Source organism: Trachymyrmex septentrionalis, unplaced genomic scaffold (assembly GCF_001594115.1).
Source record: "Trachymyrmex septentrionalis isolate Tsep2-gDNA-1 unplaced genomic scaffold, Tsep1.0 scaffold13, whole genome shotgun sequence".
NCBI lineage: Eukaryota > Metazoa > Arthropoda > Insecta > Hymenoptera > Formicidae > Trachymyrmex > Trachymyrmex septentrionalis.
In genome coordinates, this window is record NW_017304438.1 from 1,832,071 (window position 1) to 1,852,972 (window position 20,902).

A 20,902-nucleotide genomic window follows, 5' to 3' on the forward strand; every position below is an offset into this window, starting at 1 on the left:
TTAATTTTAAGAAGAAAAATAAGAGAAATTGTCAAACAAATTTTAATATTTTTATTTTTCTGATAAATTATATTAAAATTTGTTTGACAAAATTTTATTAAATTTTTAAAAGATATCACTTTAATTTAATTTTAAGAAGAAAAATAAGAGAAATTGTCAAACAAATTTTAATATAATTTCAGAAAAATGGAAATATTAAATGTGGAAAATTGTAAGAAAATAAACATATATACGTAGTCAAATTTAGTTCCAAATTTAGAAAAATATGATCAACTTATCAATTTCATAATTGCGTTTAAATCTAATATAGATACTTTATTTACTGATCGGCTCGATCACTCTCGATGACATATTCGAGTGTGGGTCATCGATATTCATCAGCATATTATTCAGTTTCAAAATATTAGTCATAATGTTAAATAGTGAGAAAGTAAGTAATGAATTTTCAATAACTTTTGACTTTTGTATAAAGAAATATACAGAGTGGCCTTCAATTACGGCATCATCCATCCTGAGCAAGTAGAGCGAACTAAACTGAGTCGAAAAGTCTTCTACCATTTTGTAATTTTCTCAATAATTAACGAGATTAATTACTAAATATCGCTAAATATTGGTCTTCAATAATTTTTTGCTCAAATACCATCAACTTTACAGAAAAATACACACACAGTAAGAGATAAAAATTATTTATTTTCTTCTCATAAAATTCTAAGAATTTTTTCAGAATTTCTTCAGAATTTTTTAATATATTTTCTCATGTTGGTAAAAATAAGAAAATGCAATACTAAAAAGTTTATAAAAAATTCTGAAAAAATTCTTAGAGTTCTATGAGAAGAAAATAAATGATTTTTCGTCTCTTGCAGTTTTTCTGTAAAGTTGATAATATTTGAGTAAAAAATTATTGAAGACTAATATATTTAGCGATTTTTAATAATTAATATCTCGTTAACCATTGTGAAAATTGCAAAATAGTAGAGGACTTTTTAACTCAGTTTAGTCCGCTCTACCTGCTCAAAATCGGTGATGTCGTAATTTAAGGACATCCTATATACAATAGTAAGAAACAGACGAACATTTGTTTAGTTAAAGACTTGTCTTAACATAATACAAAAGGACTGGCTATCATTAAATACAAATGTAGAAAAAATTATTTTGGAACGGCATACTAAGTATGGACAATATCTGGAAACATTTTATGCAGGTGTGTAAAATTTTTAAGTAGAATGTAGAATTTGTAAAAATTTACGTAAACATTTTGAACGCACATGTACATAATCGTGCATTCTGAATCATATTTCTCATGATCTTATACTGAGAGAAAACTGTATTAAATTTTAATAAATATTTGTTTGAATAATGTCAGTTAAATATTTACTAAAAATGTAAACATATATTTACTCGGTATAAGAACTATTTAATTTTGATTTGATTTATAATCTTAGTAATTCAACTTTAATATAAAGTTCACTGCAGCATCTTCAAATTTTGCGTCTACTTTAATCTTGTAAAAGAATTTTTTATTCCATTCAGAAATAAATTCGGAAATTTATATCAAATTCAATATTTTGACAATTTGGTCACTCCAGTATCCCCTTAAAGAAAAATTGCATAAATAATATACTAATTGCAAAAAATATCGATTTTTTTTTAAACATATCAAATAAATATATGCTTGAAAATCTTGCATACAATATGTACGTTTCCTAGTTTTCATGCATACGACCGCGTGCCTTTTCATGCTTAAACCAATCGTGCTGACTCTGACAGCGAATGATGCCTTCAATGTGACAAAATCTTCTATAACATATGCATCGAGATTACCTTACCACGTGGAGTACGGCGAAAAATTCAATCAATATATATATCCAATAGCAGTGCATAATTATGCGGCCATAGTCGCTCATTCGTTTGCCACAATCGCCGTTGATGGATTGTACTACAGTTTAATTCAGCATGCTTGTGGAATGTTCTCAATTATTGGGTAAGCTTTTTTGATTATGAAAAATCTCTTTTAATCATGAAAAAACAGGAATATTCTTCTTGCAATCGATTTCTTTGATGACTCATATAATCTTGAAGTCTCGATTTGTCAAAAGTATATTTCTGGCATTACAGAAATACCTTGGAGAACATTGGTAAAAATAACGAGGAAAATTTTGACGCGAAACCTATCAAAGTAAAAGACGACAATTACAGTAAAACTTTACATTGTTTACGTAGACATATTATTGTGATAGAGTACGTATGAAATTCATGTAATGATATCTGCATTCATTTTTGTCATTGATATTGATATTTACATATTAATTTACAAATTATCGTTTAGTGTTCATTTCACAGATTTGCAGAGTATATCGAATCATTATTTACAAAAATATTTCTGATGACTCTTAACTTTAATATGATTGGTATCAGTATAACCGGTATACAAGTATGTATCAACTATTCTTTTCTATTTATATAATAAATAACAATAAATTCATATTACAAATAATAACTTTTAGTACAAACATTTTTGTTATATTTCGATGATAACAAATAGAAAATTGAGAAAAAAATCTTAATAACCATTTTTAATAATCGATAATTTTATCAATGTGGTAGCCAAAAAAAGTATAAAAATAAGTCATGTATATTTTAGCTGCTAATGCATTTAAATAAAGGCGCAAATGACATCATCGGACCTTTAACTATCTGCATTGCACTATTTATTCATTTATTTCTTCATTTTTGGCAAGGTCAATTTTTACTTGACTACAGCGTCCTCCCATATGAATCTATGTAAGAATGAATTCAAGTCAGTAGTCTAATTACCTAATTTTCTTTTTCTCTTTTCTTTTTTAAGCCTTCGAGGGAAAACTCAAATAAAAATGTACAGTTTTCTTTGTTATGGACATATTAATTACAATTGTTTCAGCTATAAATAATCTTTTTATATGTAGCATATACAAGACGTATTGATTTTTTGTGGCTTTGGACGGCAAGACAAAAACCTAGTATAAATGCAAATATTTGCTAGATTTATCGTTAATCATTTTAATTTTTCTTGTTTCACGTAATAGCTGCAGGGCCAATTGGTATTATACTTCGCAAAGATGTCGAAAACTTCTGCTCTTAATGATGTATAGAACAGTAATACCTTGCAAAATAACAGCTGGTAAACTAATGATTCTATCCATCGATAACTTTGCCACGGTAAATATATAACTGCATTATTGTGTTTTTAATTTTTATTGTCATAAGCGTAATTTATCAAGAAAAATCTTTTATTTTTTAAAGGTTGTAAAAACTTCTCTGTCTTATCTTACTGTGTTCCGTTCAATGCAGTGATTTGGTGCATCAAATATGCACTCAAAACCGCTAAGTTACAATGCATTTCTTTGATGCAACAAAAATTATCCGTAATTTGAATTTTCCTTCGATTCACAGTAGCATCGACGTTATTACACTTGCTTCTATGTATTTACGTTGCATATTTAATTATTTAAGCTACAAATTTGTTCAAATTATTTTGAAATGCAAGTTATCTTGAAATGCAAGATGAATTTTATGTGCTAAAGAAAGGACTTAACAATTCGACAATCTATTTGTAATTATTCAAAATAAAGATGCATGGAAAAAAATATTTTATTGACATTTTTCTATAACAATTTGCGATAATAATTTTCTAAAATACACGAAAATATGAAAATGTGTATTTAATTATGTATAAACGGGAAAGGTTCTTGCGTATCGAGAATTACAATTTCACATCTGTAATACAAAAGAAAAGAAGAACAATACTTAAAACTGAAGACTCGAAAAATGTCTCGTACAATTATGATAATTTCGTATATTTTGACAATATACAAATATTAATTTTTTACAAATAATCCTTCATACGCATCTGAACAGCGAACAAATCGATCTGATTGAGTATTATATACGATCTTGAAACGGAATTCACGTTGATACCATATTGGAATAGAAAATTTCATGATTTTTATTAATTGTGTTATTTTTGCTTACTGTTGGAAACCTTGCTAAGCGTAGTTATTTTGCGCATTAATAGTAATTGAAAGTACTACATTTGAACATAAAAGTAATATCAATTTTTACTTCCATATAAATAGATATTGCTAATGGATACGTTCCGTTTCATGCTCACATGGTATAAGTATCAGTTCATCTTTGTTGTCTATCAAATATTAAACAAGAACAAATGATGCTTACAAGCATGTTGTAAGCAGTGTAAGGAACGCAAAACGGAACGCATCCATATCTATATTATTATATCTACAAGTCTACATTAATGTATATAAAATATTTTAATGTATATAAATTTTTTTCAAAGGAGTGTTTCATCCCTTAAAAGGGCGTATGGACACGTATAAAAAAATATGTCGTTTATTTTTGCCTGGAGAACAACATACTAAAAACTCATGAAAATCGGAGTGTAACACTTGGGTAGGTTTACTTGTGAGTAAAATTGATGAAAATGAATAATATTACCGACAAATGAAAGCAAATCGATAAATCTATATTATTAATTTTTATATAGATAGCTCTATTTTTATTACTCTATGGGCCATATTATGCTCTATTCCTATTTTAAGACCGTCTTAAATAATGTCTTAAGATATGCTAATACAGCTCTCTGATTGATTCATGACATCGTAAGACTGTACTTAAGACGGTCTTAAATATAAGATCCGATTATGAATACCGACTTATAAGCCGATTAACATTTAGTTTAATATTTATGTTGCATAATTAAGTTACATATTCGTTTAAATATTCTGAGATGTGTGTAAGTTATACGTCCACGAGAAACTTTGTGTCGCTAGGTAAAATACATGTAATTTTACGATCGATCTGTAATTTCAGAGATGAAGATATACGAAGAAATATTTTACTAGCGATCTCTGTATACACGCGAACATGTGTATGATGATATATAAAGGAAAAAGGACGGCTCTTGCAAGTTGGCAATTACCTACGTAATTCGTATTCGGGTATAGATGGAAATAGTGCGATACTTGAGACTCAAGATGCGACAAATGTATTGTACGATAATTTTATATACTGATACATATACTATTTCTCAATATCAATATCATTTTTCAAATTATTTATAAAATAGTTTCACGCGTCTCAACAAATAATCGACATAATCAATTGCACAATCTTGAAATAGAATTTGCATCGTGTATCATAATAAAAGAGACAATTTCGCGAGTTTAATTTATTATCAGTATTATTATAGTCGAAAAACTTCCAAGTCTCAGAATTATAATATTGTATCAATTGTATGTATCAAGTCATAGTTATCATATGCATACTTTTCAACATAACAAGCAGCTTTTTCCTTTTATACGGATAGAGCATACAATTTTTCATAATATCGTCATATGTCAAAATCCGTTCAAATATTCAATGAAATCGTATGAAAAAGCAAATGAAATCACTGCTTTCTTCAATAAAATAATACATTAATATAAATATAAAGAAATGTGAAGCTATGAGAGTCTAGCATGGAAATTACTTAATTAGTGCACAGATAATAATTTTCAACAAATAAAATTTAATCATTTAGTCAATCATTAAGAATCTTATAATATTTTGCTCGTACGTTTCAGCTCCAATATTTAAGCTCTCATCAACGACAAAAACCGCGAAGATTAAGACGTTGAAAATTGCATATCGTGCTAGATACTGCTAGGCGAAAGATCAATAGATCAAAACAAAATTTCATCATCCAATTACTTGGAAGACTAGACAAAAATATGTTCATCCTATATTAAAATCAGATGTTAACGAAGACAATGTTTGTAACGATTAGAAAGAAATTTTGAAAGAATAAAATCTCGCGAGTGGTAGCAGTCCACACAAAAACGGATCCAGCACACAGAAAGTCCAAATAAATTATATAGAAAAATGTAGAAATGCCCAATTACCGCGCCAGACTCTCATAGTTCCATATTTCTTTATATTTTTATCGAACTTCGAGAGTTCTTTTATATAGTTTATATTATGCATTAATAATTTATGTATACGTGATTTTTGTGCGATATGTGCTGACACTCATAAACACTTCACAAACACGTGTCCTGTGCATTTTTGTCAACAATTAGTTGCTAACCCGCGTAACTTAATATAAACATATAAATTAATTGTTCACCGATAAACTGTAAATCTAACTATGTAGTCTTCCCACATTTTTTCAGGCTTTTTCCACTCATAATTTTTTCTATTTTTTAAGCAATGTTTCGATAGTAGAAATGAAAATAATTCTTTTATATTTTTTGTGAAAACTAACATATATATATATGATTCAAATCACGAAATGTAGAGGCAGTATCATACTTTGCTTATTTAAAAAAAAAGCGGACATCTAAGTTCTTGTTTGTACATGTATTCTAATTGTTTTATTTTACAATAATCCTTGAAAAATTTTATTAAAAGATCATGATACGTGGATTGGCTGAAAAGTAATGCACAGTCGCATGTAACTTAAACGGAAAGAGATATTTGAATAAAATAAAAAAAGGCATAAAAATGCAGGCTACAAGAACGTACCATTATTTTTCTATCATTTACAGCTATACATTTCTTCCAACGGTAAACCAGTTTTCTCATCCAAAAGAATTCCGGCAGTCTTTTCTTAATCCACGATTTCACTGCGTTCTTCACTTCATCATTCATGGTAAAATAAATGCCCTTAAGATCTCTCCTTAAATTTGGAAAGAAGTAAAAATCGCAAGGTGCCAAATTCGCCAACTTCCAACGCACGAAATTTTATTGCATACCTATTCATAGTACTTTAATGAACAGTTTCATCACTGTAAATGACTTGTAAATGACAATGTCACTAGGATTTATTTTTTGGATGATGAAAGATACAATGGACCAAGGAAAGATTGTCAAAATTCTTCATTGACCGAGTGAAAATACTGGTTCATCGTTGAGAGAAATGTATAACTGTAAATAGTAATTACGCGTCAAAAGGTAATGCTACATTCTTGTAGCAAATAAAATGCACTTTCATGTCCTTTTGATTACATTCAAATCTCTTCTTTACGAGTTATGTACGACTGCATTACTTTTCAGCCAACTCACTATCTTTTTTAGAATTAATTATTTAGAAATATATAAAGTTTTAATAATAGCGATAAAAAATATATTCAATTATTATAGTATAATTGTACCTCTGTATTAGTCATCTTAACTCATTCATTGTGTAAAGCTGATAAATGGTCTTACTAATTGCAGGCCCGAGCCGTCGTTTCTTGTCAACTTGAATATTTGCTAATAACTGTTCGCCATTCTTACCAGAATTCTCCAAAGCTGTAATTAAAATTTGCGGTGAGGCATAACACTCCACAATTGCCATGGCTTTGACGATGGATATGCCTTTCAATTGTAATAACTGACGAATAAACATCTCGCTCACTTTGAATGTCTGAAAGGAAATAATATCGATAAATTGAAGCATTTCTTGTAGGTATCACGTAGAAAATGTTTGATATATACCCTTTGTTTAGAGGATGCTTTATTGAATTCTTTGAACTCCATAAGACGTACTGCGCTACCTACATTGTCTGTTTGAGTAAGATATTCTTTCTTGCATCCAATAAGTTTCTTATCCTAATGTAAAATTATTATTTATCATAAAATCTATAAACATTAATAAACATTTACATGCACAATTATACAGTATTTTTTGCATACCTTATACAGTTTGATTAAAATCTTTGTTATACATGACAAATGTAACATAGAATCTTTGTGATTCCTTGTATATTTTACAGTAAAGCCGTCTTGTACCAAACAATTTACAGAAGCTTGTAACAATGATGAGAGCGGTACAGAATATCGAGAATTCTTATCAATATTTTCTACTATATACATCAAATTCTCAATACCAGATTGCTTCAATCGAAACTGAAATAAAGAATATATAGAAACAAAGAATATATGCATAATCAGATACACAGGAAAATCAAGAATGTACCAAAAAGTAATTACACTTCTATTACCTTTTGTTCATGAAACCTTCCGTCCACGATGCTTGCACTTAAATCATCCATTCGCTTCCGTTCTATTATGTAAGGCATAATTAATTCATCGTTAGTTTTTCGACATCTGGCTATCCATGTGAAATCACCAATCTTCAAACGACGTACTTCGAACAGTACACCAAGCTGTGTCAACTCTGCGATCGTAGCATCATGCTGAGGCTTTGTTTTTCCACTGGAATATATCTCACATAGCTAAAAAGCTTTTTATAGTTAACAGTATAAATCGCAACTGTACACGTAAATACTCACCCACAAGTTTCTTGAGTATCCACTAATAATATAATATCAAAATTATTCGGTTCAAAGGAAATTTGTCTATCAGCTTCCTTCAGTCCAATGTCATTTACGTTTACCAATTTTTCCGGTGCATTCTTTTTGGTATTTTTAGCTTGTTTAGACACCGTCGTTTTCTCCTGTACTTTAACTGTTTGACACTCTTCTACAGGTTTCTTTCTCGACATGGCTATACAATCTTCGTTACTACTGCCAGCCTTGGAGACGCAAGTGTCAACTACTCTGATGGATTCCTGTCTTCTGTACTCCTCCAGCTTTTTATCTAACATCGAACATAGTTTTGTACCAAAGTGCTGCAGGATTATGCACTCTTTACCGGACTCCAACGGTAGTGGATATCGTTTCAGCGAATCCAAAGCCTTCGCAAAGTGATTATGCAGCTCTGAATTTCGGAGCACCGCTTCGTTCCTCCATTCTTCTAACCAGCTTTCAAATAGGCGATTCGGCCTGTCTGGCACAATTTTAATCCTCTTCATTTTCGAATACATAAATTAAATACCTTATAATATTTCGTATTTGTTTATAAACAACACTGCGAACACACTTCGCGACCCAAAATATTGATCATTCAATTTTTACTTCAATTTTTTTAAAGCTTAAAATGTATTTATAAAATAATCAAGTAATTTGTCATACAATCTTTTCAGATCAAGGAATTCATATAAATTTATACAAATTAATTCCATTAGTGATAAATACAAAATTGAATCAAACGAAGTTAGATTCAAGATTAGATTTCATTTGATAGCAAACTGCTAGTTGCTATTAGTAACTGCACACTCTTATGATGTATTGATCTGACTGGCCCCTTTCAGCCCAGAGTCCAGTGATCTTTATTTGGTACTGCGATTTCTATAAGAAATCGGAAATCCACCGGCCAGAAGAAGCAGAACTGCGCACTCTCGTTACACCGGTTACGCGTGGGCCATAGTTACTGGTGGTTATCAGCAGAGAGAATCAAGGGAGAGTGGACGGATAGCGTTCTCATCTCTGATTGGTTCCGCCACTTCCGGAAATGTGCATGTGTGCATGTACATATATATATAATATATATACATACACACAATATTAGAGCGGTACAATACTAGTGTATGTTGTACCATATGTTCCATCACGCTTCTATCATATCTCCTACTCACTCCAACAAACGGCGGCTTCCGGCTAAATTCGCTCCACTCTCCCTTAACTCTGCCCAGCAAACGAGAATAGATTGAAATGAATTGAAATGAAGTCAGATTTTCAGAAATATTGATTCACGAATGTTAAAATAAATGCTTTTCAATCCTGAATGCATTTTTATTCATTTATAAGAATTGCATGAAGCATATCTTTATGTCTTTCAATCTAAAAATAATATTAGCTTTTTCTGTGCATTGTGAATATTGTTCAATTCAAAATTTTGAATAGGAAATGAAGTTTTTCAATCCAATTGCACATCCAATTGAATCTAATTGAATCTAAAAAAAAAGTATTTCACTATTTAAAATACGCATTCGGATAGAAAACAATTTTAATCCATTTTAATTCATTCTCATTTGCTGGGTGGTTACCAGTGGTTATCAAGATTGCCAGGTTTTCCAGACCCCAAAGTGACAACTTTCAACACTCAACGCGCCAACAACAACCACTATGAGAAACACTGAACTATATATACACTGGAATGGGCATCGAGGGAAATTTGTGGCCACAATTGATCAGCCGCCATTTTAATTGGGATGATATTTGAACGAATCAGAAGCGTTCACGCACGTACTGCGATCAATGTATCGATCGATATACTATCGATGTATGAAAATCTATATGGGCATGAATGGTATGCAAACAAAAACAATGTCACTTCGATTTTATTAGTACATTCAATAAAATAACATTAATAACACTTTTCATATCCTACATATGTAGGAATTGATACATTTAATTCAAAGTTTCTTACTTATGAAATGAAATGTCCTTTTTATTTCTCTGCCCACACCCAGGCACACAGTACTTCATGTTGATGCTTTGTATATTTTACAGTAACGCAATTTTGTAATCTTTACAAAGTAATCTTTCAAATATAACCTCACACACGATGATCTCGCTGTCATATGCGTCTTATACAGAACACTAAACGTAAGTGCGCATGAGCACGTGAAAGTTTCTGATTCGCTCTTATATTGACAAATTAAAATGGCACTGATCAATTGGTGCCACGATTTTCTTGCTTCACAGCGGAGATGCCCATTCCAGTGTATATATAGTTCAGTGATGAGAAACGATGAACTCTTTTTTTATTTTTATAATTTCTTTTCAAGATACCATTTTCGCGCCAAGCGCCAAAATTGTTTTAAAGCGTCAAATCACTATCTTAAGGCGCCATTTTAACGGAAAAGCGCCACACCTGGCAACCCTGATGATTACGCGCTTTTGTCTCCATTTCTCTACTGAAAATTTCTCTAAAGATAGTGCTAACATTCGCATCTGCACCTGTAACGGCTGCAACCTGCACTGATCTCCACCACGTGTGTACGTATGTAAACAATATTGTACGTTAAAGGTTAGGAACTCTCTCGTTTTAATCAATCAGCATCATTCAGTAACATACAATGGATCCAAATCAAGAGAATGATCAAGGTGGACTTCGCGTTGACGGCAGACGAGCGTTGGAATTGAGACAAATCCGTATGCGGATGGGAGTATTCGGGCAGGCCGATGGCAGTGCATATATAGAACATGGCAACACGAAGGTTCTAGCAGCGGTGTACGGTCCTCGTCAGGTATAGATCAGTTTTAAAACATTTTCACAATTACTGTAAAAAACGAACTAGTAATTACGTTTATATATTTTGATTGAGAGAAGCGATGAAAGCCTGGTTCCATCAGTGTAATATTTAATTTCAATCTCGACTTAACTTACTGTTCTTTTCTGTATCTTTTTCTAGTTCTTAGAATTAGGAAAAGATAAAAAGTAAATTGAGATTAAAGTTAATCTTACATCGATGAAACTGGGCCTAAGAAATTATAATTGTAACTTTTAAAGAGATTAGGAAGTATACCATGGTCGTTATTTACTTTTCTACAATTACACATTATTTTTCTATTCAAAGCACGAGTACATTTCTTTAGACTTAATATTTATTTTAATTACTGAATTTTTATTCTGACATTTATCTTGAGATACACCATACAATATTTATATATTCTTTTTATGATTTAGTCAAGAAGCAGCGCATCAAGGAATAGTACAAAGGCTATCATAAATTGCCAGTACAGCATGGCTGTGTTTAGTTTTACCTCTGGTGAACGGAAGCGAAGACCCAGAGGAGATTGGAAATCACAAGAGAGGTCAGCACAATTACGTCATGCCATGGAGGCTATAATACACTTAGAACTGTATCCACGCTCTCAGATCGATGTCTTCGTAGAAGTTCTACAAGTTGACGGCAGTGATTATTGTGCATCTGTAAATGCTGCAACACTTGCATTGATTGATGCTGGAATTCCAATCAAGGTTAATATCTAAAGAGACAATTTTGTTTTTTTTTTAAATAGAATGTGAACCATACCGTTATATATGAAATAAATTTCTAATTACAGAATTATGCCATCGGCTGTAGCGTAACTCTTGTTAACAAGCCGTCGGGAGAAGATGAAGATAAAACGTTAGCTGCAGGAGTATTAGATGCAAACTATGTAGAGGAATGTTCGCCAGGAGTTACTTTGTCTGTTGTTGCATTAGCAGAAACAAATAATGATATTGAAGTGGGTGGGAATGGTTTGATAGTAGTAGCACATGGGGCAGGTCAGAGATTACATTTGTCACGTTTGGAAACACTCAAACAACGCGTGTTACAAGGTTGCCAGGATATAAAGAATATATTGGATCATGGCGTGAGGCATCATCTAACTGCAAATCTGTTGCCTTCATTTCTGCATAATTCACTCGACTAAGAAAAAGGACAATTACATTTGATATTCTGTAAGACATTCTTATATAATTTAATTATCTCACTGTACATAAACTTCTATCTAGCTAATAAAAAATTGCTTTCTTAAAAAAGTTTCATAATTTAATATCTCTCACGTAGAAAAATATTATTTCACTATTTCTCTATTAATTATTATCTATTTATATATATATATATAAATAAATGTATTCCTCGAAAAGCGGGATTAGATTGTAGCACCAGGATATCGTTCCATAATCATACCAACTCCCTGTAAAAAAAATATCAAAATTACAAATTCAAAAAGAGAAAAGAAAATTTATAGTAAGATTATTATAAAAACTAATTAAGATTCTTATAAAAATTATTTGCATTATATGTAACATAAATCTTTATTTACTTGTCCGCCAGCAGCACAAGCCGCGATAAGTCCGAATTGTTGATCTTCTTTAATAAGTCGATTAGCGGTATGCGTTGCTAATCGTACTCCAGTGGCGGCAAATGGATGACCAATCGACAAGGATCCTCCCCAAGCATTCCACTTGTTTAGATCTGGTACACCAATTTTCGAACTTCTCTTTAAATACTTTTGAGCGAACAAATCAGAATCCATTGCTTTCAGATTAGCACAGATCATTCCTGCAAACGCTTCGTGTATCTCCCACACTCCTATATCTTTCATAGTTAATTTTGCTCTATCCAAAATCTACAAACGTGTTTATATAAATTATGTAAATATTTATATAAATTATTTTATTCAGTTATATAAATAATATGTAATAATAATGATAGAAATTATATACTTTCGGGATTGCGTATAATGGTCCTAGAAGTAGTTGATCAACTGGATCTTGAGACACATAAGTGAAGTTTCGCAAGTATGCCTTAGGTTTTAAGCCAAGTTGAAGAGCTTTCTCTTCGCTCATTATTAACGCCGCCGACGCACCATCAGTCAAGAAAGATGCGTTGGCTGCAGTAATTGTTCCATAAGGTTTAACAAACGCAGGTTTCAACTTTGCTAATTGTTCTTCCGTAGATACGCGAATGCCGTTGTCCCTATCGACAACTTTATCAACGTTTGGAACTGCAATACAGAAAAATAAAGCAAAACGTATAAGTACGTAAGTTAAGTATTGAATGAATAAAATATGAATATATAAATTAAATATTGAAACATTAGTCCACCTTTATAAGGGACTACATCCGACAGCAGTCCCTGTTGCTGTGCTCGTGCGGCTAAAGTATGAGAACGCAATGCGTAATCATCTTGTTCCTTGCGTGTAACATCAAATGCCGCTGCTAAACGATCTGCGCTGTGTCCCATAGTTTCATTAGTTGAAAACTCTGCCACAGCTGGTAGCTATACAGACGTAAATTCTTGTAAGATATTTAAAAAATTAAAAAAATAGTTCTATTATTTTTATAGATATTTGTAAATATAATATTTATATATAAAATACATTTTATTGAAAAAAAAAAAATAGAAAGATGATACATCAAACTTACATCTGGTATAAAATGATTTGGTCTGATACTGGCCAAGAGAGCTAATTTATTTGGTAGAGTTTTTGCTTTATTGGCTTGCAGCATTAGAGATCTCATGGATCGATTAAGTCGAATTGGAACATCTGACATAAATTCTACTCCTCCTGCTATAATAGCGTCATAAACACCGCATGCAATTAAACCCATGCCAGTAGTAATAGCCTGATTGCTGCTAATGCACGCCATCGTTACTGTATGTGCAGGAGTATGCTCACTATATCCTGCGGCTAGAGCAGCTTCCCTTCCAATATTGGAAGTTCGGACTTCTTGCATCACTGTGCCATAAACAATATAATCAATTATTTCCTTGGGGAACCCAATCTTTTTTTGCAAGCTCCTATAAAATAGTAAAAAATAATTTACTTTAACGATCAACATTTGCAATTAAAAGATAAGATATAGAATACTGAACTTCTTAAAGTTATTTTGTAAGAGATATTTGGAGTTATATTTGTGATTATTTACATTGATATATATCAATATAATGATGACTTACACTAGCGAATGTGTTGCAAGATCATAAGCTAGGAGTTTCTTATAATCAGTTCCAGAATGTAAAAACGGAGTCCGTACTCCATCAACATATACAATATTTTTTGAAGTACTATCACTTTTTGTAGAATATGCCTTGTTTATAGAAATTCCAGAATAACGGGTGAGAACTTCTGCTAAAATAACAATTAAAAAAATATGTATTACTGATGATAATAATAATACATAAAAATATATTTATACTAATAATTTATTAAATGATACAGAGCAAATACCACGAAATACAAGTATATATTATTTAAAACTTAGAAATTTATATTTAATTATTTAAATTTATATTAATTATTTAAAACTCAAAAATAAATATAAATTTTGAATCTTGTAGAAGTGTGTATGTACTATACAAAAATAACATAATTATATGTATTTACATATCGAAAAAAGAAAATTCAAGTCTAAATATACTATTCTTGATATTCACTCTCTATAGACTTTATATCAGTAAAACTGTGTGTGCTTTAAATATAATATTTAATTGATTATTTAAAAAATGACTATCTCATACCATAATTGACAATTCCCTGTCTTGCGACGAGGCAATTTTTCAGAAGAGGGAACATATTGTGTGAGATACGATATTAACACGATCTTTTTTCCAATTACGTTTGATGTGTCACTAAAAACCTGTCACAATCAAAAAAACCATATAGTGCTGGACTTTGACCTTCTTCTTCTTCTAGTCAGTATATTTCCAATTCCGACTTTGACCTGATACATATATCTGTGTCTGCGACGTCTGTTTACTTTCTCAGCTGTCTCATAGCATACGGAGCGTGAAGCATTGCGCATGATAGGGCAAGAAGGAGGTAAATTTCGACCAATCAAACGCTATTTCTTACTGCTATTTCTATTTCCGTTAGAGTATTTAAATCTAAAGGAGTATCCTGATTGGCTCATTGGCTTAAGTTCACGTCTTAAAGTTACTGTTACAGAAATTTTGTCTGCGGCAGCCCTAAGGGCCTTTAAAGCCGGTTCTACATTAGTTGCAAACTGATCGCAAGTTTGTTGCGACAACTAATCTGAAGTTTGTATTTTGTAATCAACGCTTTATATTGACTGTCGCAACAAATTTGAGATCAGCTAATGTAGAACCGGCTTAAAGGGTCCTCTACATATAGAAGTCGTATACGGTCGTGGAGTCTTAAGTCGTAGGAAACCAACCAATCACAATCAAATATAAAGAGAATACCCAATTAGAATTCTGATCAGTTTCCTACTTATGCCCGTTTCCACCAATATAGATTAACTTTATGGTAATCTCGGTTCAACTTACTCTTCATCTTTTTTTAATCTTTAGAACTAGAAATAGATAAAGAGTAAGTTGAACCGAGATTAAAGTTAATCCACGTTGGTGGAAATGGGCATTAGGGGCTCTACACATTAAAGAAAACAGAAAACAGAGAATAAAAATTTCAACCTATCAAAAATCATATATGTGGAATACACTGTTTCTGATAGGTTGAAATTCTTATTCTTCGTTCTCTGTTCCCTATTCTTTTTATTGTGCGAAGTCTTTTAAGATTCCACGATTATCTACGATTTCTATGTAAAAAAATTCCCTTTACGGAAGATATGTGCTATGGCCTTAAAACAGTAAGAATAAGCCAATTACAGTCGAGAATTCTTTTAAACTTTTAATTCTAATTGACAGAATATCTAAAGCAATATCCTGATTGGCTTATCGGCTTAAATTTATATCTTACGATCACTGTTGCGGAATTTTGTGTGCGATATCTTATGCATGGTTTATAATAGGCAGTAACAGTGAATTAAGAAGTAGACGTAGAAATCGATCAATGATAGTTAATTATCTTTCTCACATTTGACTATGATTTGTTGATTTCTATGTCTTAATCTATTACTGCTACTGCATAGACGACGCATTAAGCCTGTTTTACAACAAAGTCGTAACCGGCAAGCCGTAAGATATTAATCAATTATTTTTTTCACACTTAACTGTAATTGACTAATTTCTTACGGTTTACGACTTGCGACTCTATTGTAGAACAAGCATAGTGGAATGCACTTTGCATCACCTTAAAGCTAATAGAACAAACCCGTTCCTAAAACACTAGTTTCTTCTAAAGTGCTGCGCTGTCGCGTCCATCAGTAGGCACTTTAATGTTAGCGTCCTATGAGCAGAAATTCAGCGGAACGACGAGACCAATCGCAATTGCAAAAAAGAAAACAGTAATGACTGCAGAGTTGTGATTGGTCACGCTGTTCAGTTCTGCTATAAATTTCGACTCAGAGGATACTGGCCTTAAATTATAGGATCTCTAATTGCGGAATTAAAGACCCAAACACAATGCGAAGGAATAGCGATAGCGATAGAAATAAATAACACGATTTCAACTTGTTATCTATCAGATATTAGATACACTGGAATATACAGTTTTTAATAGGTTGAAATCGTGTTATTTCTATCGCTATCGCTATTTCTTTGCATTGTGTCTAGGACTCAAGGCCGCACAATGGTTTTACATCGTGGACTTGATACGAATACTAACTAATAACTTTCTATTGAATGATCTTAATTTCAGCGGTACGTTGGATATACATGATATGTGTATTTAATTAATCATTATTGGCAGGTTTTACCAACGCCGATCAAGCTTAATCGTGATTAACCGCAATTGGTCGATTCTATTAAACAGCAAACGCGATTGGTCAATCAATGGTTGATTAAGCTAACTGGCGTTGGTGAAACTGGCCCTATGATGTGTACTGTACTAATTTAGTATATTATTTTTTAAATATTTCATTACTAAAATTAAAATAATTTAATAGAAAGTTACTAGTAGTATGTGTATCAAATGCACGATGTAAACTAGGCCAATAGAAGAAATAAGGAATTAAGAAAAAAATATTTTAACCTATCACACACACACACACACACACACACACAGAAATCGGATACATCGGAATACATAATTTCTGATAGGTTGAAATTGTTTATTCTTCATTCCTAATTCCTTATTCCTTCTATTGTGCGCAAGTCCTAACATTAATTGAATTTTATGGAATGTTTCAGTTCTGTTTCTGTCATTTATATTCATAAACGAAAAAGAAGAAACAACGAATTGGTTGAAATTTAATATTAACCTAAAATTAATATTAAAATAAGTAAAACCGCTAGCAGCATCGGCCAAAAATTGACGAATAATATTCTCTGTATTATGTATATATAACCTCTGTGGAATAGTTGGAGAGGTTACTTTCTTCTTATCAGTTCTCAGTAATCATTAGCTGTTATATGATATTTAAGAAGATTAAATTGCAAAAACTATCAGTTTTTTTTAAAGGGGATGATATTTAATAGGAATCCATTCAGGCATATACATAATATTGCCAGATAAAAGCTGTTCAGTTCAAAATCCAAAGTAGACTAGTGGAATATTGATTTCTTTCATTCAACTTGATTATGTTATAGTTTCTTCAATTTTGAGAATAAGATGCTAAATCAACAACATCCTCTGTTGAGTACCATAGACTCCTATATAGAGCCGCTTTTGAAACGTGTTTTACAAACTAAAAGACTTGGTAAGTTTTATTGTTAATTTTTATTTTATTTGCTTTTTATAATAAAATTGGTATTTTTGTTATGGATATATTACATTTTTTAAAGGTGTTTCTTATGGTCCGATAAAATTGGATTCAGTATCATCGAGTTGCAATAAGAACAAAAATGATTGTTTCAAATTATTAATTCCCTATGCTGGAGAGCACCTTATGTGGAATGTGTTATTTGATTCACAATGTCCAGAAATGGGTCCAGATTTCATATTCAATGATCAAAATTTTTTAATGGATCCAGACATTGATATTTTATCTACTTGGGTACCTAGTCTTGTTAAATGGAATCCTAACAATACCGACGCACTGCTCAATGTACTAATGGAGTTGTTATTGTATTACAAGGAACATCAGGTAAGCAATAATTTTACATATATATTTTTGTTGATTATATAGAATGTACATTCTCTGATGAATTTGATGTATAATATATTTTATAGGAATTATAATTTAAGATTAGACTAAATATAGATAAGAATAAATATAATTAAGAGTAATCCTATTTTTAGGTCAAAGCAGATCTTAATTCTTAAATATTTCAGTGTAAACTTAAATATATATCCAATTCTGCAAACTGCGTGCTGAAATCTTTTTCATTTTTAAGACACAATCATGAATAGAATTAGAATAATAATATCACATAATAAATTGACAAACAATTTATATAATTTTGATTCTAATAAGTATTTTAGAAAAATATTAATAATTAAATGTTAATAAGATACTTAAAACAGCAAATAATTTTATTGCATATTACTTTGTTTACATTTTACAGAGCTTAAAATATAAATTTATCATATTCATGAAGCTAAAGATTCAATTTTTATTTCCAGATACAGTTACTTGGAACACAGGGAGATCGATTACAACTTGAATACAGCACACTTGTTGGAGAAACAGAAATATGTAAAGAAGATATAGAAGTGATGGTGTTATTAGGATTGAAGCCTATGGAAGCACGATTTTTAATTCGCATATCTATGGATTATACACGGTTACCTCCACGTATAAATAAGTCGCAAAATGACGAAGCAATGCTTCTAGTTACATTTTATGGTCCAGATTGGAATCGTATTTCGCCGCAACTTTATTTATCTAAGACCTTGGAGGATGCTATCGGTAGGCCGGAATCTTTACACATTCCACCATTACCGCCCAACAAATATCTAATGGATTATGTTCCCGAAGTAATAAAATTCATGGAAGAGAAAGTATGTAATTTCTCATATATTTTACAAAATTACAATTTACAAACAATATTTATATATACTCTCTGTTGCAGATAAACAGTGCAGTTCAGTGTTTTGAAAACAGAAAAGAGTTTATCGTGTTTCTACTTGTATTACAACGCGGTAGCATAGTAGAATACGATGCTATAGAGTTTAATTGGATTATTATTCTGCTAGAACACCGAGACTTTCATTTTCTTATACATTTTAATCTTCCATCAATATTCCCGAAAGAAAAACCACAAATTACATTACAATCGGTATATCATATGACATCACAAGGCATTTTATACAGAGAAGTATTGGATGATGCACCATATAGTCCTAGATGGCCGATGAAATTGATGGTTGACAAATTGTTAACGTACATAATAGAAAATGCTGTTCAAAAGTTTCAGGCGAACTCTGTCAAAAATAATCGTTTTTAATAATTTATTCTGAAAAAAGTTATATTTTATTATAAAGAATGTTTAATAGTTGCAATTGAAATAAAGACTATTTCGTTCCAATGTAATAAACATTGATACGATTTCATGTGTCCTTTTTTTCTAGTTTTGGACAGTTATATTTTTCAGCTCAGTTAACTTTTTTTACAAAGTTAACTTAATGAATGAATTTGTACAAATCATTTCACGAATGTGGAAATATATCAAACATTTTAAAATTGGATATTCAAAGATAAGAAATACCAACACAAATGCTATTATTATTACTTAGTTTAAAAACAAAATTATTTAAAAGCAATAAGTTTTAAAGTAAAAGTATTATATAAAACGTTTATAACGTTCATAGTAAGAATTCATAGCGCTATTTTTCATATTTGTATCATATATTTAAAAAAAAATTTTTTTTTGAAAAATTTGGCAATTATACCATTTGATAGAACAAGGTGTCAGCTTTAAAAAACTCCTTTTTAAATTTCGATACGCACGGATGATTTTTAACGAAGTTATGAGCAATTAAAATCAAATACTCTTTATTTAATCCACGATAACTCATTAATAAAAAAATCTTAGAAATATAAGAAAAAAATGATTTTATAGGGACAATTTTAAGCCTTTGTATTAGAAAGTTAAAATTTTTTGCAAATTTTTTTTAAGAAGGTTGTAAAGGCATAAAACATATATTTATATTTATGCTTTAAAGCATATTGAAATATGTATGTACTACATATGAAAATTGTGTTCATGATGTTGGCTACGTTTAGCAGAAAAAGCAGCTTTACTGTTGTAAAATTCCTTGATGTGATTGATCTTGTGCTTAGTTCCTTATTGGATCTAAATATATAAATCAATTATATTAAAGAATTTGTAACAAGTTACAAAGCTGCTTTTTCTACTAAACGTAATCATTCTGTTTTTATTTGAGCAACACATTTTTATAGGTTATTTATTTTATTTGTTATTTTTATTGTTATAAACAAAAATTTTAAGAATGATAAACATCTAAATTTTTTTATAAGTACTTTAAATATTAAAAATAACTAGTGCAAAGTTTCATTGAGATTCACTAATTAGTTTATACATAACATAAATATTTTGTTTACTTACTGGATAACCAATGTCCTACATTGTTCCAATACTTTGCATAAATATTCTTAAATTCATAAAGTACTTATAAATAATTGAAATTAAATAATTGAGATTTTTATCATTATTTTACAATATATTTCCATATATTTCTATTAGAGCACAAATTTAAAAAACATTACTTTATGTTG

The 20,902-nt window shown here is 30.7% G+C and overlaps 5 protein-coding genes across 9 annotated transcripts; 3 read left to right on the top strand and 2 right to left on the bottom strand.

Moving 5' to 3' along the window:
• Positions 1-1,134: 1,134 nt before the first annotated feature.
• Positions 1,135-3,558, top strand: LOC108756879. Its single transcript, XM_018501023.1, has 7 exons — positions 1,135-1,201; positions 1,708-1,981; positions 2,116-2,238; positions 2,341-2,431; positions 2,642-2,781; positions 3,063-3,195; positions 3,280-3,558. Exons 2-7 carry the CDS (start codon positions 1,713-1,715, stop codon positions 3,328-3,330), a joined length of 807 nt encoding a protein of 268 aa, XP_018356525.1. The 5' UTR covers positions 1,135-1,201; positions 1,708-1,712; the 3' UTR covers positions 3,331-3,558.
• On the bottom strand, positions 2,722-9,154 carry LOC108756877 (crossover junction endonuclease MUS81). Of its 2 annotated transcripts, XM_018501019.1 has the most exons (6): positions 8,310-9,154; positions 8,019-8,232; positions 7,711-7,923; positions 7,513-7,626; positions 7,312-7,441; positions 2,722-2,777 (listed from the first exon to the last, which is right to left on the bottom strand). In XM_018501019.1, exons 1-6 carry the CDS (start codon positions 8,840-8,842, stop codon positions 2,755-2,757), a joined length of 1,227 nt encoding a protein of 408 aa, XP_018356521.1. In that variant the 5' UTR covers positions 8,843-9,154; the 3' UTR covers positions 2,722-2,754. The 2 variants fall into 2 exon arrangements, with proteins under 2 accessions (XP_018356521.1, XP_018356520.1); XM_018501018.1 differs by lacking the exon at positions 2,722-2,777 and having other exon boundaries at positions 7,185-7,441.
• A 1,503-nt stretch (positions 9,155-10,657) lies between these two features.
• Positions 10,658-12,426, top strand: LOC108756936 (exosome complex component RRP41). 2 transcript variants are annotated; one of them, XM_018501138.1, is made up of 4 exons: positions 10,658-10,863; positions 10,931-11,110; positions 11,551-11,844; positions 11,931-12,426. In XM_018501138.1, exons 2-4 carry the CDS (start codon positions 10,940-10,942, stop codon positions 12,282-12,284), a joined length of 819 nt encoding a protein of 272 aa, XP_018356640.1. In that variant the 5' UTR covers positions 10,658-10,863; positions 10,931-10,939; the 3' UTR covers positions 12,285-12,426. The 2 variants fall into 2 exon arrangements, with proteins under 2 accessions (XP_018356640.1, XP_018356641.1); XM_018501139.1 differs by having other exon boundaries at positions 10,658-10,859.
• Positions 12,427-12,448: 22 nt separating this feature from the next.
• On the bottom strand, positions 12,449-15,118 carry LOC108756937 (trifunctional enzyme subunit beta, mitochondrial). 2 transcript variants are annotated; one of them, XM_018501141.1, is made up of 7 exons: positions 14,883-15,118; positions 14,322-14,490; positions 13,787-14,162; positions 13,466-13,640; positions 13,084-13,364; positions 12,681-12,986; positions 12,449-12,551 (listed from the first exon to the last, which is right to left on the bottom strand). In XM_018501141.1, exons 1-7 carry the CDS (start codon positions 14,935-14,937, stop codon positions 12,507-12,509), a joined length of 1,407 nt encoding a protein of 468 aa, XP_018356643.1. In that variant the 5' UTR covers positions 14,938-15,118; the 3' UTR covers positions 12,449-12,506. The 2 variants fall into 2 exon arrangements, with proteins under 2 accessions (XP_018356643.1, XP_018356642.1); XM_018501140.1 differs by having other exon boundaries at positions 14,322-14,493; positions 14,883-15,117.
• Positions 15,119-17,455: 2,337 nt separating this feature from the next.
• On the top strand, positions 17,456-19,610 carry LOC108756716 (BRCA1-A complex subunit BRE-like). Of its 2 annotated transcripts, none has more exons than XM_018500730.1 (5): positions 17,456-17,463; positions 17,811-17,920; positions 18,006-18,307; positions 18,787-19,164; positions 19,236-19,610. In XM_018500730.1, the coding sequence occupies exons 2-5, from the start codon at positions 17,833-17,835 to the stop codon at positions 19,608-19,610; spliced, it is 1,143 nt and encodes a 380-aa protein (XP_018356232.1). In that variant the 5' UTR covers positions 17,456-17,463; positions 17,811-17,832. The 2 variants fall into 2 exon arrangements, with proteins under 2 accessions (XP_018356232.1, XP_018356231.1); XM_018500729.1 differs by lacking the exon at positions 17,456-17,463 and adding an exon at positions 17,471-17,590.
• Positions 19,611-20,902: the final 1,292 nt, after the last annotated feature.

What these genes read in the sequence shown, in the direction of transcription:
- LOC108756879 (XM_018501023.1), top strand. Translation starts at nt 1,713, where the DNA reads ATGCATACGACCGCGTGCCTTTTCATGCTTAAACCAATCGTGCTGACT. An exon ending in GGAATGTTCTCAATTATTGG is followed by an intron (nt 1,982 to 2,115) that starts GTAAGCTTTTTT and finishes CTGGCATTACAG; the next exon opens with AAATACCTTGGAGAACATTG. An exon ending in CCATCGATAACTTTGCCACG is followed by an intron (nt 3,196 to 3,279) that starts GTAAATATATAA and finishes TATTTTTTAAAG; the next exon opens with GTTGTAAAAACTTCTCTGTC.
- LOC108756877 (XM_018501018.1), bottom strand. Translation starts at nt 8,842, where the DNA reads ATGTATTCGAAAATGAAGAGGATTAAAATTGTGCCAGACAGGCCGAAT. An exon ending in GATACTCAAGAAACTTGTGG is followed by an intron (nt 8,233 to 8,309) that starts GTGAGTATTTAC and finishes GATATATTCCAG; the next exon opens with TGGAAAAACAAAGCCTCAGC. An exon ending in TTTTAATCAAACTGTATAAG is followed by an intron (nt 7,627 to 7,710) that starts GTATGCAAAAAA and finishes ATTTTACATTAG; the next exon opens with GATAAGAAACTTATTGGATG.
- LOC108756936 (XM_018501138.1), top strand. Translation starts at nt 10,940, where the DNA reads ATGGATCCAAATCAAGAGAATGATCAAGGTGGACTTCGCGTTGACGGC. An exon ending in CGGTGTACGGTCCTCGTCAG is followed by an intron (nt 11,111 to 11,550) that starts GTATAGATCAGT and finishes TTTATGATTTAG; the next exon opens with TCAAGAAGCAGCGCATCAAG. An exon ending in ATGCTGGAATTCCAATCAAG is followed by an intron (nt 11,845 to 11,930) that starts GTTAATATCTAA and finishes TTCTAATTACAG; the next exon opens with AATTATGCCATCGGCTGTAG.
- LOC108756937 (XM_018501140.1), bottom strand. Translation starts at nt 14,937, where the DNA reads ATGTTCCCTCTTCTGAAAAATTGCCTCGTCGCAAGACAGGGAATTGTC. An exon ending in CAAATCATTTTATACCAGAT is followed by an intron (nt 13,641 to 13,786) that starts GTAAGTTTGATG and finishes ACGTCTGTATAG; the next exon opens with CTACCAGCTGTGGCAGAGTT. An exon ending in CTTGTGCTGCTGGCGGACAA is followed by an intron (nt 12,552 to 12,680) that starts GTAAATAAAGAT and finishes TTTTTTTTACAG; the next exon opens with GGAGTTGGTATGATTATGGA.
- LOC108756716 (XM_018500730.1), top strand. Translation starts at nt 17,833, where the DNA reads ATGCTAAATCAACAACATCCTCTGTTGAGTACCATAGACTCCTATATA. An exon ending in TTTACAAACTAAAAGACTTG is followed by an intron (nt 17,921 to 18,005) that starts GTAAGTTTTATT and finishes CATTTTTTAAAG; the next exon opens with GTGTTTCTTATGGTCCGATA. An exon ending in TAAAATTCATGGAAGAGAAA is followed by an intron (nt 19,165 to 19,235) that starts GTATGTAATTTC and finishes TCTCTGTTGCAG; the next exon opens with ATAAACAGTGCAGTTCAGTG.